This window comes from Lissotriton vulgaris, chromosome 11, assembly GCF_964263255.1.
Source record: "Lissotriton vulgaris chromosome 11, aLisVul1.2, whole genome shotgun sequence".
Lineage (NCBI taxonomy): Eukaryota > Metazoa > Chordata > Amphibia > Caudata > Salamandridae > Lissotriton > Lissotriton vulgaris.
Genome location: NC_141699.1, coordinates 410,851,998 through 410,866,407, shown reverse-complemented (window position 1 = coordinate 410,866,407; position 14,410 = coordinate 410,851,998). Strand labels below are relative to the sequence as shown.

General features: G+C 45.4%; 1 protein-coding gene across 1 annotated transcript in view; it reads right to left on the bottom strand.

Moving 5' to 3' along the window:
- Window positions 1–14,410, bottom strand: part of PCYOX1 (prenylcysteine oxidase 1) — a 111,811-nt gene that overhangs the window by 72,882 nt on the left and 24,519 nt on the right. The window contains exon 3 of the mRNA XM_086943472.1: window positions 4,728–4,902. Within this exon, the coding sequence (XP_086799598.1) occupies window positions 4,728–4,902 (175 nt within the window). The remainder of the gene's footprint in view (window positions 1–4,727; window positions 4,903–14,410) is intronic.

Here is a 14,410-nt window from a genome sequence, read left to right as displayed (position 1 = left end):
TTTCTATGCACTTCTCGTTAGCAGGCCGGTTTCCATTGATAAAGATGGTAGTGCTTCCAAAGATACTTTATCTCTTTATTAACATTCCTTATAACCCGGGCAGACATTTTTTCCAAAGCTCTAAAAACTCAACTTAATCATCTGACATGGGGCACGAAACAGCCCAGGTTGAAGTCAGAGGTGATGACACACCATTCTCGAAAGGTGGGGGGTTTGACGCTCCCGATATGGAACTCTATTTTTTTAAGTGCCCAGGCGCACTTTGCAGCATATTGGTTTTGAACTCCCTCATATACGACACCACTGTTGTGATCACGGCATTCTTTGGGACGCCTTCTTGACCCCGGGATGCCGAGCCCTCAATGGTCACTTGCCCCTCTGTGGCTTGGCGGGGTATAGCCAAGCGCCTACAGGCACCCATGCGGTACTCTCCACTGTGGAGACCCATTATCATCTGGATCTTTCGGTGACGCAAGAAGCCGGGTGTCGCCGGATGCTCTGGAGGGTTGGGATAATAGCATGGGGGATTCCAGGATAACGAGGCGTTCTTCAGAGACACTCAGCCCATCCCTATGGATCTGTTCCTATACGTTAGGGTAAGACGAGATGTTAAAACTGCCACCCCTGACTTTCACTGTGAACTTCCAACGAGGTCTCCCTTGCAAATATTGGCCCAAAGCACTAACCCCACACATGTAGTCTCGGTGCTCTTTCATAGCATTTAGAACGCAAGCAATGAGCTGTGGCATAACTCTTGATTGCATTGGGATAGTGAACTGGGAACCACCCTAACTGCTGGACAGTGGTGATATTGCTGCCAGCAAACGGGAAAGATATAGGCAAGGAGTAGACTGCGTAGTACACACTTTAAAGATTTGCACTGGCTGTATTATACCCCTGCTTGGCTTCACCGGTTTTACTTCTGACCAGATGACAAATGTGACAGGTGTGGTAGGCTAGGGACAGATTTCGTATATTTAGCATGGGAATGCGAACCTCTTAGCGAGTACTGACAGAAGGTTTTGGAGTCCTTAGAACAGATAATCGAGTCCTTGATTCCCGCCACCCTTCTCACAACGCTGCTGGGTTACACTGAGGGGGTGAAACTTTCAGCCAAGAAGTAAGTCTCTCTTAGATTAATATTAGATAACCTAAGGGTAGCCTGCAGATGGGGAAAGGGTCGGGTTCCCAAGTTTAAGGAATGACTACAAGATTTAATATTTTGTCAGGAGCAATCACTCATTTATGCAGAACTGTTACCACCTGCCACCAGGCCAAGAGACATGTGGGATCCCCTGCGAGCGTTATTAGACCACCCAACTGAAGGGTTGAAAAACAAACCTACTATCTGTAGTGGACACCACTCAGTGAAGAGAGGGCAGGGAATGTGGATAAGATAATGGAGTAGGAAATGAATAGGGGGAAGCATGCGGTCTAAAAGAAGTTGCCTGAAGCTGGGGGGATGGGGGAAGGTGGGAAGGATTTGGGCTATGTTAGTTGCCTCAAAACCACGAGGGAGAGACCGACCGGAGAATAGACACTGTTTTAAGTAATACTCATTTCAACAGTATGATAGAAAGTAATGGACAACGTTGAAGGAGCAAACCAGACTATGAGTAATGTACAAACTGCTGATGAATGGAATAGCCGTCTAATCGGATACAACTTGTTTCTTAAATGGCATAATACCAATGAAGATTTTTTTTTTTTTTAATTAAAAATCGGGGTCCTTTTCTTTTTATAGATACATTAATGTTTAAATGCATTAAAAAAATAGATTAACAGGTAATATGCAAATATTTAAGATTTATATATAATTGAACAGTAGACCTATATTTTTCAAAAGTTCAAATAAGTTAATTTAACATCAGTTCCTATGAGCTTTTATTTTTAACTGCCTGATTCCATTATTTCCTATTGGATGGTGTTGCTGTGCCAGTGGTTGGCCATTGGTGGTGCTGGGCTTATTCCAGCACTAAGCTGGAGTACAGTTACAACTATTTTGTGTCTTTTCTGGCTGTAGTAACTATAAAAGTGCAGCCTGCAGTTAGTAATGGTGGGTGGTGCATGTCTCTCCCTAAACCCCTCCCTATCCCTTGTATAGTCCCTCCTTACTCTTCCCTAAAACCCTCCCAATTAGTCACGATTCCACCGCAATCGTGAGCACTTGGGAGTAGTTTTCTTCTGGAGAGGTCTGTTGTCCACAAGAGATTAGAGTTTTTGTCAAAGGCAGCAGTCCTCCAAGGCTTCAGAGGTCGCAAGCTGCAAGACAGGCTGCAGGGTCACAGAAACTGGAGACAGGCTGGTAAGCCTGGGGCCAAGGAAATTGTCGTCTTCAGTTGTCTCTGCAGGGATCTTGCAGATCTAGGGCCAGATGTACGACCCTAAATTGTATGCGCATACGGGTTTGAGACCCGTTTGCGAATGCAAAATGTTTCAGGGCCATGTACAATTCCTAATTAGCGACTCGCTAATTAGGAATTGTGAGTCGCTATTAGGAAGAGGCGTGCCAAAGGCATCCCTTCCTAATAGCGAGTCTCTACCCTATGTAAAAATGTTTTGCGACTGCAATTACGGTCGTCAAACACTCGCAAATTACCGTCCTCTTCAAGAGGGTGGTAAAGGAGTCGGGCTCCAAAAATATTTTTTAAGGGCAGGCAATGGTCCCATGGACCACCACCTGCACTAAAAAAAAGAAACTGAAACGTTTCATTTTTTCTTTAAATGCATCCCGTTTTCCTTAAGGAAAGTGAGCTGCATAAAACAAAAAACTGCCTAATTGAAAAGCAGTCCCAGACATGGAGGTCTGCTGAGCCCAGCAGGCCACCATCCCTGGGAGAGCCAGCCATTCCCAATAGGGTGACAAATTGGGAGTTGGTCATTAATATTCATGAGCCTTACATTTTTCGACCCCATTGAATATCCCTAACAGTGTTTCTGACACGGTTGTACATTCGCTTTTGCGACTCGCTATTTTTCGCAATTTACGAGTCACAAAAGCAAATGGTTGCACATCTGGCCCCTAGTTTCTAGGTCTGGAGAAGCCACCTAAATACTAGATTCTGGGGCATTTTAGGGGAGCAGCAGGTAGGGCCGATGGGCACCTTATCTGAGGTGACTACACCCTCTAATCTGCCACCCTCCTGAGGGAGGGGGGCATAGACCTAGCCTTGATTGGAGGGTTCCCCATCTTAAAGATGGCGGAACTGAAAGATGTGCTTCACCTTGCCTCCCCCTCCTTAGGGGTGAAGTTGCAAAAGTGGGCCCATCTCTTCTGCTACGTTTTCCGGCTGGTTTTCCCGTCCAAAGTAGGGGGTGTAAAGCAGGGGCTGCCATTTGCTGCTAGCAGCAGAGGCTGGGGGGTCACATTACAAAGACGGCTCCCTTCAAGCACTGGCCCATCCTAAGGCAGGAGGTGTGACACCTCTTCCCAGGATGTGATTGTTTCTGTTCCCAGAGAGCAGAGGCTCTCCACCCAGGGGTCCAGTCACATGTCTGGCGGTGGCTAGCCACCTACAGCAGGTCAAAGACCACACCAGGTTTGGCAGGTTTTCAGGAGGCACCTCTAAGGAGCCCTCGGAGTACATGGTACAATAAATCCCATCCTGGCATCAGGGTGGATTTATTGAGAGGACTAGTGTGTTACCAAACACTTCTTTGTTCAGAGAAGCTATCATGGTTCTGTGGAACTGGAGCTGTCCAGTTTCCAGCTCATGGACTCTCTATGGTTTTACTGGCACTTACAATATTAAGGATTGGACCCCCAATATTGTAGGGCCATACCCGCTCATGTAGATCTGCCCTCACCTGTGGTATAGTGCACTCTGCCTTAGGGCTGTGAGGCCTGCTAAAGGGGTGACCTACCTATACCATCAAACAGTGCTAGCTGGCATGGCACCCAGGCTGGGTGCCATGTTGGCTGTCATGTTTCCTCTCACAGAGGTCTGCAAGCTGCAAGGGCAGTGCCATGATTCCAGTGAGGGTTGTCCCAGGGGACCCTCTTCAGCTCATAGGCCCTAGGTACCTAGAGTACCACTTAATAGGGACTTACCGGGGGAAAAAAGTACCAGACTGGAGACATGATTTTAGTGAAGACGCACTGGCACAGGCGGCCTGGATGGCAGGACCCCATAGCACTACAACTGAAACCACAACAAAACCAGGCAGAACGTGTGGTGAGGGGTAACCATTTGAAGTCTCTGCTCAGCTACTGCTGCCAGATAACTACTTTATGATGCATAAAGATCAATTGTGCATTCTCAGGTTGGAAGTTTAAAATACTATGATTTGTCCCCCAAAAACACTCCACAGAAACGTCTGGTCAATCCCTCACCTACACCAGGAGGCAGAGTCTTTTCGATTGTCACTTTAGAACAGCCACTTACCTCTAAAAACTTTATGGCCTACCATTTGTAAAAAAACTTTTCTTACACATTTGAAAATTTATTGTTTTCACAGAACCAACCTGCCTAATCACATCAGCTGCTTATGTTTATAGAGTGCTATATAGGCCGGACTGAACTTAACAGAGTGCATTAAGACTTTTTGTAGACGCTGTTTAATACTGGCATTGCATGTCACTCCAAGTAAACGTTCTTACATCAGTCTGGAAAAAATAATGCCTTCTCTCACAGATGGCACACAACAAGGACAAGGCTAAGTGATTAAAGAAAGAATTGAGAGAGTCAATAGAAGTTTGACACGTAACAATCAAAAAAGTTAGTTACCTCATGAACTTGTCTAGCATTTCTTCCACCCACATGTACATGCGCAGAAAATTGAGCCCGTAATACCAGATCATCTTAATTAGATTGATAATCAACCAATTGCTCTCCTCAAACACAAACTCCTTGCCGCTGTAGATCCCTATTGTGCTGCTGGGGGGTGGGCGAGCAGAGAGACCTGGATGGATTAAAAAAAAAAACATGTTTTAAAGGACATAGAAAAGAAGGTGATGAACTGTGAGTGACGACCATAACAAGTTAACAAAAAAAAATCTTTTCATAGCTTACTCTGTTGTGAATGATAATTGAGGTATCCCTCTGGAAATAGTTAGAACAACATTTAAATCATATCTATCTCTGAAACAAGTTTGGCTGTTTTACCTTTCTATAATAAAACATAACTAAAGCAAGACAAATACATTACCTTCTGCTAATGATCTTTCGGGTGGATAGGTAATCACCCTAGATTTCAGGCTGGATCCAGAAGATTGTTGCCAATTATTTCTTAAAGGCTTCTAGTGCATCAATCATATGTGAATTAGAACGTCTACAAAATCCATAGTTAGATCAGCCAACTATTTTGCATTCCAGAGTCAAAAAACCTATATTCAAATATCAAATAATTCTGAAGGGGCGTGACTATGTGAGCTCTGGAATACCAACTCCTGTTGGAGTTGTGCATAAAGGGAGTATTTCTCTCCACAGTCTCTCATCCCTGGACATGGTCTGTGTTAGATTTGGGGGTCTCTGGTTGGCACAGGTATGCACTTGTGACAAACAGGGACCCTCTCCTCTAGTCAGGGCAAGGGACTCCCTCCTTAGAATAACCCCGACTCACCCTCTAGGTTGCGTGGCAAGAGCAGACGAAGCTAAACTTCAGGGCGTTAGTTAGTTAAGCATTTATGACCACATTCAGCAATATAAAGACACACCACAAATGGACACCAGGCGTAGTTATGTATATAAATACTTATGCTTTATGTAAAAATATGTTTCTATGCAGGTTTAAATTACAAGACCATAATAACGATTTTAAATGAAGCCACAATGCTTCTGTAGCCAAGAGTTCTTTAAAGTTCTTTTTAAAAATGCTTAATTGCGGGTCCTGTGCACTTCGCACTGGCTGGGCGCCCCGTTCGTGGCAGTTAGATTTTAGAACAAAAATGAGCTTTAACAAACGTTGCGGACCCTGTGGCCCGATGCAAACACCGACTCGGTTCGAGTCGCACAGTACCTTTTTGGATAGGGTTCACCGCGTACAGGTGCGGCCACAGGGGAAGGTGGGCTTGGGACGGGGTCGGCGGATCTCCACTGGCAGTCCGGCTCGTAGAAAGCCTGGAGGCGCGAGGCGGGTGAGCAGGGCGGGCGGTCCGGGGCTGAAAGCGTTTCACGGGTCGAGGCATCTGCCAGGCGAGCGAGGCGTACTCCTTAAGTACGCGTTGTGGTTCAAGGTGTACCTTCGGGTCGGCTGGGGTGCTGTGATACAAATGTGGGCAGGCAAGACACAGAGCTCTCAGTACGCGGCGTACAGAGGCTTACAGCGTGCGGCGCTGCCCGGCAGGTCTTAAGGGTGCGGAGCGGGGCAGCTGGGTATCTCTTGAACGTACGGGCCGTCCGAGGCTTGAGGCAGCACTTGAAGCGAATTCCTGTGGGAGGGGTGCGATGCGCACAGCACGCTCCAAGCGGGCGAGGTGAGCGGAGTGCGGGCGGCCCAGTGAAGCGTGGAGAGAGCGGCTCGGACTCGAGCGGGGCTCTCACAAGGCAGGGGCAGCCAGGCACCAGACGTCACGGCCCAAGGAGGGGGCAAGGCGCATTAAATGTCACAGCTCCGGCGAGGGGGAAACACAGTAGACCAGCAGCAGACGGGCGAAGGCAGGATGAGTCCAATGGTCCCGGAGCTCAGCTCAGGGGGCAAGCTCGATTCCAAGCCCTTGGAGATCGCTTCTGAAACATAAGTTCTTTTTAGGAAAATAAAGCAAGTCTTTGGACAGCAATAAGTCTTTGTAGGTTTCTTCCTCTCCTTTGGCAGCAAGGCAACCACTGCAGGCCAGTCCCCCAGGATAGGGACAGTCTTCCTCCTTCAGCTTTACCGGTTCCTTCCCCCTCGGGCAGAGGTGTCTTCTTGGTTCACAAGCAGGATCCGATTTCTTAGGAGCAGGGCTCCTACTTTTATACACCATTTCGTTTGCTCTTGCAGGCCAGGGAGGCCTTGGCTTGATTCAGTCCAGGCCCTGAGCACTTTGTTTTGCAAGCTCTGGCTTCTCCTTTCAGTGAGCAGGGCAGGCACATCAGACGCTCCGCAGGAGGTGGAGCCAGCATTGTGGTGACAAGTACAGTCCAGGAGTACTCTGTTGACAGTCTTCCCCTCTCTCTTCACAAGGTGTAGGGCAGAGACATCAGACGCTCCCCAGGGGGTGGAGCCAGTATTCAGGTGGCAGAGCACAGCCCTATTCAGAGTCAAGGGGCACTCCCCCCCACCCATCCTGGTGTAATGTCTCTATTCACCACCTGTCAGCCCCAGCCTGTCTTCTGGAATTCCCCAGCCCTGTCACACACAGAAACCAGACAGCAGATACACATCCTAGCAGAGGCGGGCTGAAATGGTTAAGCAAGCAAAAACAAGCTTTCTAAAAGTAGTATTTGCAAACACAGGATATTAAATTAAACTTTTCAGGCATACTAAACTTGACTTTCTACCATGTTCCCTGAGCCTGCTGGGATTATAGGGTGTAATAATTCCAGCAGCCCATTCTGGCCTATGAGAACAGGTAGCCTTACAATAGTGAAAAACGAAAATGGCTGTAATTCACTATTAGGACATGCCACACACAGCAGTGCTTGTCCTACCTTATGCTTACAATGCACCCTGTCCTTGGGCCTACCTTAGGGGAGACTCACATAAAGTAAAGGGAAGGTTTAGGGGCTGGAAAGTGTGGGCACTTGCCCAGCCAGCATGACAGTACCAGACTGCACGCAGGTTCTGCAATGGCAGACCTTAGACACATTTTACCAGGCCGCTTCTGTGGGTGGCACAACCAATGCTGCAAGCCCACCAGAAGCATTTGTATTTACAAGCCCCGGCACTGCTGGTGCACTTTAAGCCAATGATGGAAACCAATCAATGTATACACTTTTTACAGGGAGAGCATATGCACTTTAGCACTGGTCAGCAGTGGTAAAGTGCCCAGAGTCATTAAACCAACAAAAACAGGTCAGAGAGAATATTGGAGGAAGGCAAAAAGTCCAGGGATGACCCTGCAGAAAGGGCCAAGTCCAACAGTCTGCAAGCAGCAAGGTGCAGAAAGAGTCTCCAAACCTCCTGTAAGGCCAAAGAGAATCTTGGAAAGGGACCTAAGCTTGCACAATTTTTGTTCCTGCCAAAACTCTGATAAATTAAATCATCACCTTAGTCTGGTCGGAGAAAGAAAGCAATAAGCTTTTCTATCATCATCCAAGGTTCACCAGACAAGACACTTCCAACCACAGCATGTCACACCTACAGGAATCATTACATACATGAAGTGTTTGAGATTCTTCGCAATGCCTCAGCTGATCATCAATCTACTGATCCTGCATATCATGAGTCTGTTGGTCAATCTTCTACACTCAACATTGATTACCTTTTTTGATAAATGTATGAACTCTGCATTCACTCTGGTGAGTCTTAGCAGCATCACTGCTTCCGTTACTCTGAGCTCTCCCTTGATAATTAAACTCTTACAATAAGTAAGGTCTCTCGCTCACTCGCTTCGTTAAGAGGAAGGACACCAAGGTCCCACTTTTATTGATGAAGAGCATTCTCCCCCAGAATACTGCATAGCAACTCCATTCTCAACTCCTACTTCAGTTCTTATAATGTTGCTCTGATCCTTGAAGAAAGCAGATATACCTAATTTAACTAATAAAAACGTGGCCTTTGTTAAATGCTCATTTCGGTCCTTTCTGCGGTTTCCAAGCTTGAGGAAAGTGGTCTCCAAAAAGCCGACCGATTTCCTTGAAACCTTTGTTTTTTTAATATTCATCAAGCTGCATTCAGGACACAGAGGTAAGAAACTAGTATCAGAGGTGCTCTAGATGACCCCAGACAAGTCTAAGATTCATAGATGCAGAGGCCATGATACTCTTTATTAATTTGCAGCCACTGATTAAGTCCACTGATATTGAAGGTACCACCTAGCACCTGTTTCGCTCCTTGATCACAATGCACTCTCAAATGCCATCATTCAAACCTTTAATTTCTCATCTTACAATATGACCTATTGTGTTGCATGGCAATTGGCTGTCACCGCCTTCATTAATGTCGATGCTGGAACATGTCAAGTTGAAGACGCTAGGTTTAATCACCAGTGTTTAAAGCTGCTGCGTCCCTTTACTAATGGGGAGACATTCTTCTCTGTCACTCTGCTTGGTCCTTCCTTTCTGAAGCCAAGGTGCTGTTACCTGGACCATGTTCAAAACACTTCTGCCTGTATGGCTGCTCTCTCTCTTTCTTGGCACCCTATCTATGGAACACCCTTTCCTGCAATATTGTGTCAATTTCTTGAACACCTCGCCTCCAGAATAGTGATTATAACTCTTATTTTGCTCAACACCTTCTCCTGCTCTTTGGTCCTTGCACTATGAGGCTCTTGGTTGTACAAGCTCTCTATAAATATACTTGAATGTATTCATTATTTTCCTGCTGTGATGAGGAGGTAAAGCCCCAATGCTCCTTTCAAAGTGGGATTTTAAATTTAATGGCCGAAAGAAATGGGTCCTGGCCAGACACAGTCTCATTAACTTGGACTTCGATTTCAAAACTTAATATGTGATTCCATGAAGAGCTTTGCCTCCATACTGCACATAATTCTTGAGTGCCGAAGGGGGTAAAGGTTGCATGTACCTCCTAGAACCCATAAACAGAACAAACATGACAAACGATGATCTATAAAAGATATCCGCCAGCAACAATTTGAATAAGGCCTGAACATTTCAGATGAGCCGTGGAGAAGAACAAGAAAATAAAGAGAAAAGACTCATAGTTCCAAATCCGGGCATATGTGAAGCAAGAAGAAAATATGTAGTGATACCACCCACCCACGTCACTCGTCACTGTTATGGGCCCACTATGTCACTCCCAGCTGTGATGTCCCACAGATCTAAGGTGTTAGTGAAGCAGAATTGCAGAAAGTCTTCTTTATCTAGACTGAAGCACGGTGAAGGTTCACAATAAGGAATCTATGGCTAGGACTATCCATTACATAGCCGGTTTTATATTTTACATACTACTGCAATATCACTGTCTCAGAGCACAGTAGTTCTATGCTTGCTTTGCTCAGTGCGGACGGGTTTTCTTCCAAAGACTTTACTTCAGGGTCTGGACTTGCAGATCAAGATGATGCATTCTAGAGAGTGTTCGGGCAATCACGTTATGAGATGCTATTCATCAATGCACATTTTTCTGGTAACACTTCTTTATTGTAGAATTTCTTGAAATACAGAAAATAAGCAGCTACAATCATCCGAATACGTATAAAGCACTTCAAATATGTTTACAAGAGAGTGGGTAATAAGGTGCTCAGTAGCAATAACCAAGTAGCCCTGCAGTGTGCAAGAGGCAGTCATTCAAAATGCATAATAGGTCATTCGCCAATGGCGTCAACTAAATAAGATAAAATTAGGAACAAACTTTGACAGGTTAGTGCCCTCCATAAGTCGAACAAAAGAAAATGAACAAAGTCACGTGACAGCACTGTTAGAGTTAGTTAGTTCCCCTCCTCCCAGAGGGTAGATGCACATTTTTATATGAGCACTTGTCAGAGCCTCCTTCGTGAAGTGGGACCTGAACCAAATTAGGATTAGGTAGGACTCAAAGCCCTTTCTGAAAAGGTTTAGTTTTGTAGCTCTTTTACGTGAAGAAGGGCTTGCTACTTTCTTGATGTGTAGGTTTAACAACCAATGCTTCTCGCAAATCAACTTAGGCTGATCATAAAGCTTAACGTTATCCAATCTTAGGTCCAGCCAAAGTTTTGAGTACTAATCAGAGATATGCTGGACCTTTTGCCTAGCCCAAGCCTGATCAGGTAAGAACCCAAGTGTTCGATTTGATAGAGTGCTGGAGCCTTCCTTTCACTGCATCTGAAAAATAAAATGTGTGCACCTGGTTATGGCTGCTTTCAGCAGGAGAGAGCAACATCTGAATCCAATCAAACTCAAAAGTTTGATTGTCTGTGTTGGAAAAAAAGTTACACCCAGTTCATAAGGGCATGTCAAATCACACGAGTGGCGCCTTTTCAGTACAGTTACTGCTCGTTCATCTTACACTGAATGATCCTTTAAGCAGACCGTAATTCTGTTAAGATCTGGATTGCTCAACATTTAAATGAGGATTTGAGCATTGCCTGCATTCCTTTGGAATTGATGGCAATTCAACTTCTTTTACTACGACACAAGCAGATGCTGAAGTGGCAGTGATTATGAGAACCCATGTACAAGAGTGTTAGTTGGGTTATTTAACTGTACTATCAATTCTCATCAGTTTGTCTGTTGTCCAAAGGAAGGATCAGAAACGCTATAAGGCAAAGCAGTAAATACCAGCCAATTTTTAGGTCTCTCCTGAGCCAGCGCATGCGCTGCCCTGGTGAGACTTTTAGTTAGTGGGCTTCAAAAATCCCACCACACGCTTTTTGTGTGGCCTAGAGCGTGCAGTTACGTGCACAGGCGCGATCTGTCTTTCCCCGCATCACTCACGGGCACCCTCACAGCACGCGATCCCGTCACTTTCACGGCCGTGCAGCCAATGCTGGAAGGCAGCATGTCTCCAGCTTGCCGCTGTAGTTGGTGAGCAGTCTCTCTTTCATATGTGACTGGGAAGCGGTCTGTCCCTTTCTTCTACAGTAGGTGAGCAAACTGTCTCTTACCTACCTCTGTAGATGGTGAGCAGTCCCTTTCCAGAGCCTCCTGTTTGAAGCCGGGAGCTTTCCCTTTCTCTCCGCCAGGGAGATTTGTGTCTCTGACAGCGCAGAGGTCAAATGTTGTTTTATTCGTACACAGACATAGCTGCCAATCCGACCCATGTTGGGACAGCCTCGCCTTGTCCTGGTTAGCTGCCAAACTCTTGTGCGTGCAGGGTCCAGACCTGTCCCGTTTCCTAAGCAGGTTTCAGCCTTTAAGTCCATGTGTTCAAGTGCGGGTCAAAATCCAAGACTGTCTGATGTGTCACAAGTGCACCTCTGACACACACTTCTTGGCCCCAGTGAGAGTGGCTGGGTTTTGCCAGTTCACAATAGACCCTTGCTTCCCTTTTAAAGTTACCACCTAACCCCCATGTCCACAAGCACATAATCCAGTCCTGGCTTTCCTTATACACATGATTGCTGTTTCAATTGGGTCAGTGACCCAGGACTTCAACTCCCAGAATGCCTTAGGCAGTTAATGTAAAATCCAGGATTGGAATCATGCGTCCTTGGTAAATGTGGTAATTTGTAATCATTAACCGCTTAACCCCTTTCCTTCCTGTAAGAGCTTAGAAGTGTAACCTGGGAGATCAGCACTAGACACACCATGAACAGTTCACGACTTACGCTGTGCACAGTGTTCTGTGCTTTACAAGGTGTTCATGAACGACGCTGCTGCTCTTTCACATGGGAGGAGCCGAAACCGCAAAGAGAGCCAACCTCCTGTTTAGCTTTGACATTTGCTCATCACGCCTGCCCTCTCCTCGCCACACAGGTGCTGCTGACAGGATCATGTCTGCAGCCTTGATGGATGGCTCAGAATTTAATAAGCTGAGAGCCAATATAACCACCAGGAAGCAGCCAGTCTGAGTATATCCTTCTGATGCAGTTGCCAGGTGCTGCCACAAACGGGGGCTTCCTCTTCCGGGTGTCTGAAGGGGCCACCGGGTCAGGTTCCGGTCACCCAAACCAAATGTTGATTCCAAAAAAGAATTGGTGCATCATCAGGGGAGAACTCAAGGGGCCAAATGTAATTTGCAGCACTGCAGGGCACAAGTCATAAACAAGCACTGGCATAGCCAATAGGTCTCGCTTTTGGGACCTTATAAGTATTTAGTTATGGAGCACAATTTCCTCGTTGCAACAACAATAACTGTTGCATGGCTGAACAGTTATGAGGTCACAAAGGCGAGACCTATTGGCTATGCCAATGCTTGTTGTATCTGGTCATGAAGGATCAGGCACTTTGCAGTCACTTGAGGACCTATAGAAAGTGTGTGTATTGATGTTCAGTCTGGTTCACCAAAGGAAATGCTCTTGACATAAAAGAATGGCGGTATTCACAGCCAAAGAATCGAACTGTGAAAAATATATCACAGTTCTTGAAAAAATGTTTCTGAAAAAATCTTTCTATAAACATGCTAAGAACCAATCCACATTATGATGTGCTATGCAACAAACAACCAGTCGGTTGTATATTTATGTGTTTTTTGTCTTCTTTCTCCTTCCTTCACAGGTACCAATATGGTAATTTTTAGGGGCTATTTAACCCCAGTGTCAAAACGGACCAGCCTATTTTTGCGGTCAGTCTACGTGTGATAATAGGCATACTATATCCACATTATTTCTCGCAGAGTGTAGTAGGGATCGTATCTAGGTCCTGATGAGAAACGCAGTGGGGACTGCGTACAAAACATGTCAACCAAGTAGGGAGTAAGATTTACCTCCCACTTATTCCATTCCCCTTTTTTAAGGTTTCCAGCTAGGGAAGTGAATAAAGTGTATTTTTTCCACTAGCCAGGAATTTTTTAAATCTTTTTTGTAATCTTCACTTTCCCTATCACTCTCACAAACTTCATCACACACAGTCTATTCACATAAGATAAGTGCTCCCGCATAGTCGTAGGTCGCAACATGCCCCGCCCCGTAGAGGGACAGGGAAACCCTAGATGAAGCATGACACAAGGGGACTCAGTGTGTGAGGGGTATTTTAAAAACACATAGTGCTTCTCCGTAACATCTCTAGGGAACAGCTTTTTCACTCATCACGACAAAAAAAAAACTTGGAAAACAATTAAAAAAATAAGATACACATGATAGGATCTCATTGTTTATATACAGTCTGACCGGAGGTAGATTCTATTCATTAGAAACCTCTATCCTCCCTCTTTAGTTGTTTTGATAGACCTATAAGAAGCATCAGGACATTAGGATATCTTGTGTAGAGGGACAACAGGAGGTACTTTCCAATTTCAGCTATGCACTGTTGTCTCTTGGGTTTCTGGCATGCTGCATGAACATTTATGTCCTTTGTGTGGTTCTCTGGCTCTCCCTGCTACAGCACACACCTGGTGGTGTTCTGCAGATGAGCAAGCCTTTATTGGAGAGTTCAGTCCGTATAGTCTCTCCATCATCATCAAAATACTTTATTCGGTATACAGCAATACCATAAAAGTACAATACAAAAACAAATCACAGTGTTTAAAACCTAATACAAAAATATCTCTACAATCCATACCAAATATTAACAGGTAGTTATGAATTCATCTCAGATCATAAAGATAAAAAGCCTTATTAAAAATGGGAGATCTGGGGTTCCTGGACAGGTTACATTAAGATCCATCAGGATTGGGAGAAAAGGGTATCAGTCAAACAAAGTGCAAAGTGAACCCCCCTCCAGCATGATTCATTATCTAAACAGAGTGATTACTAGTGCAAACGATTAACAACAAATGCAATCATCCAACATCT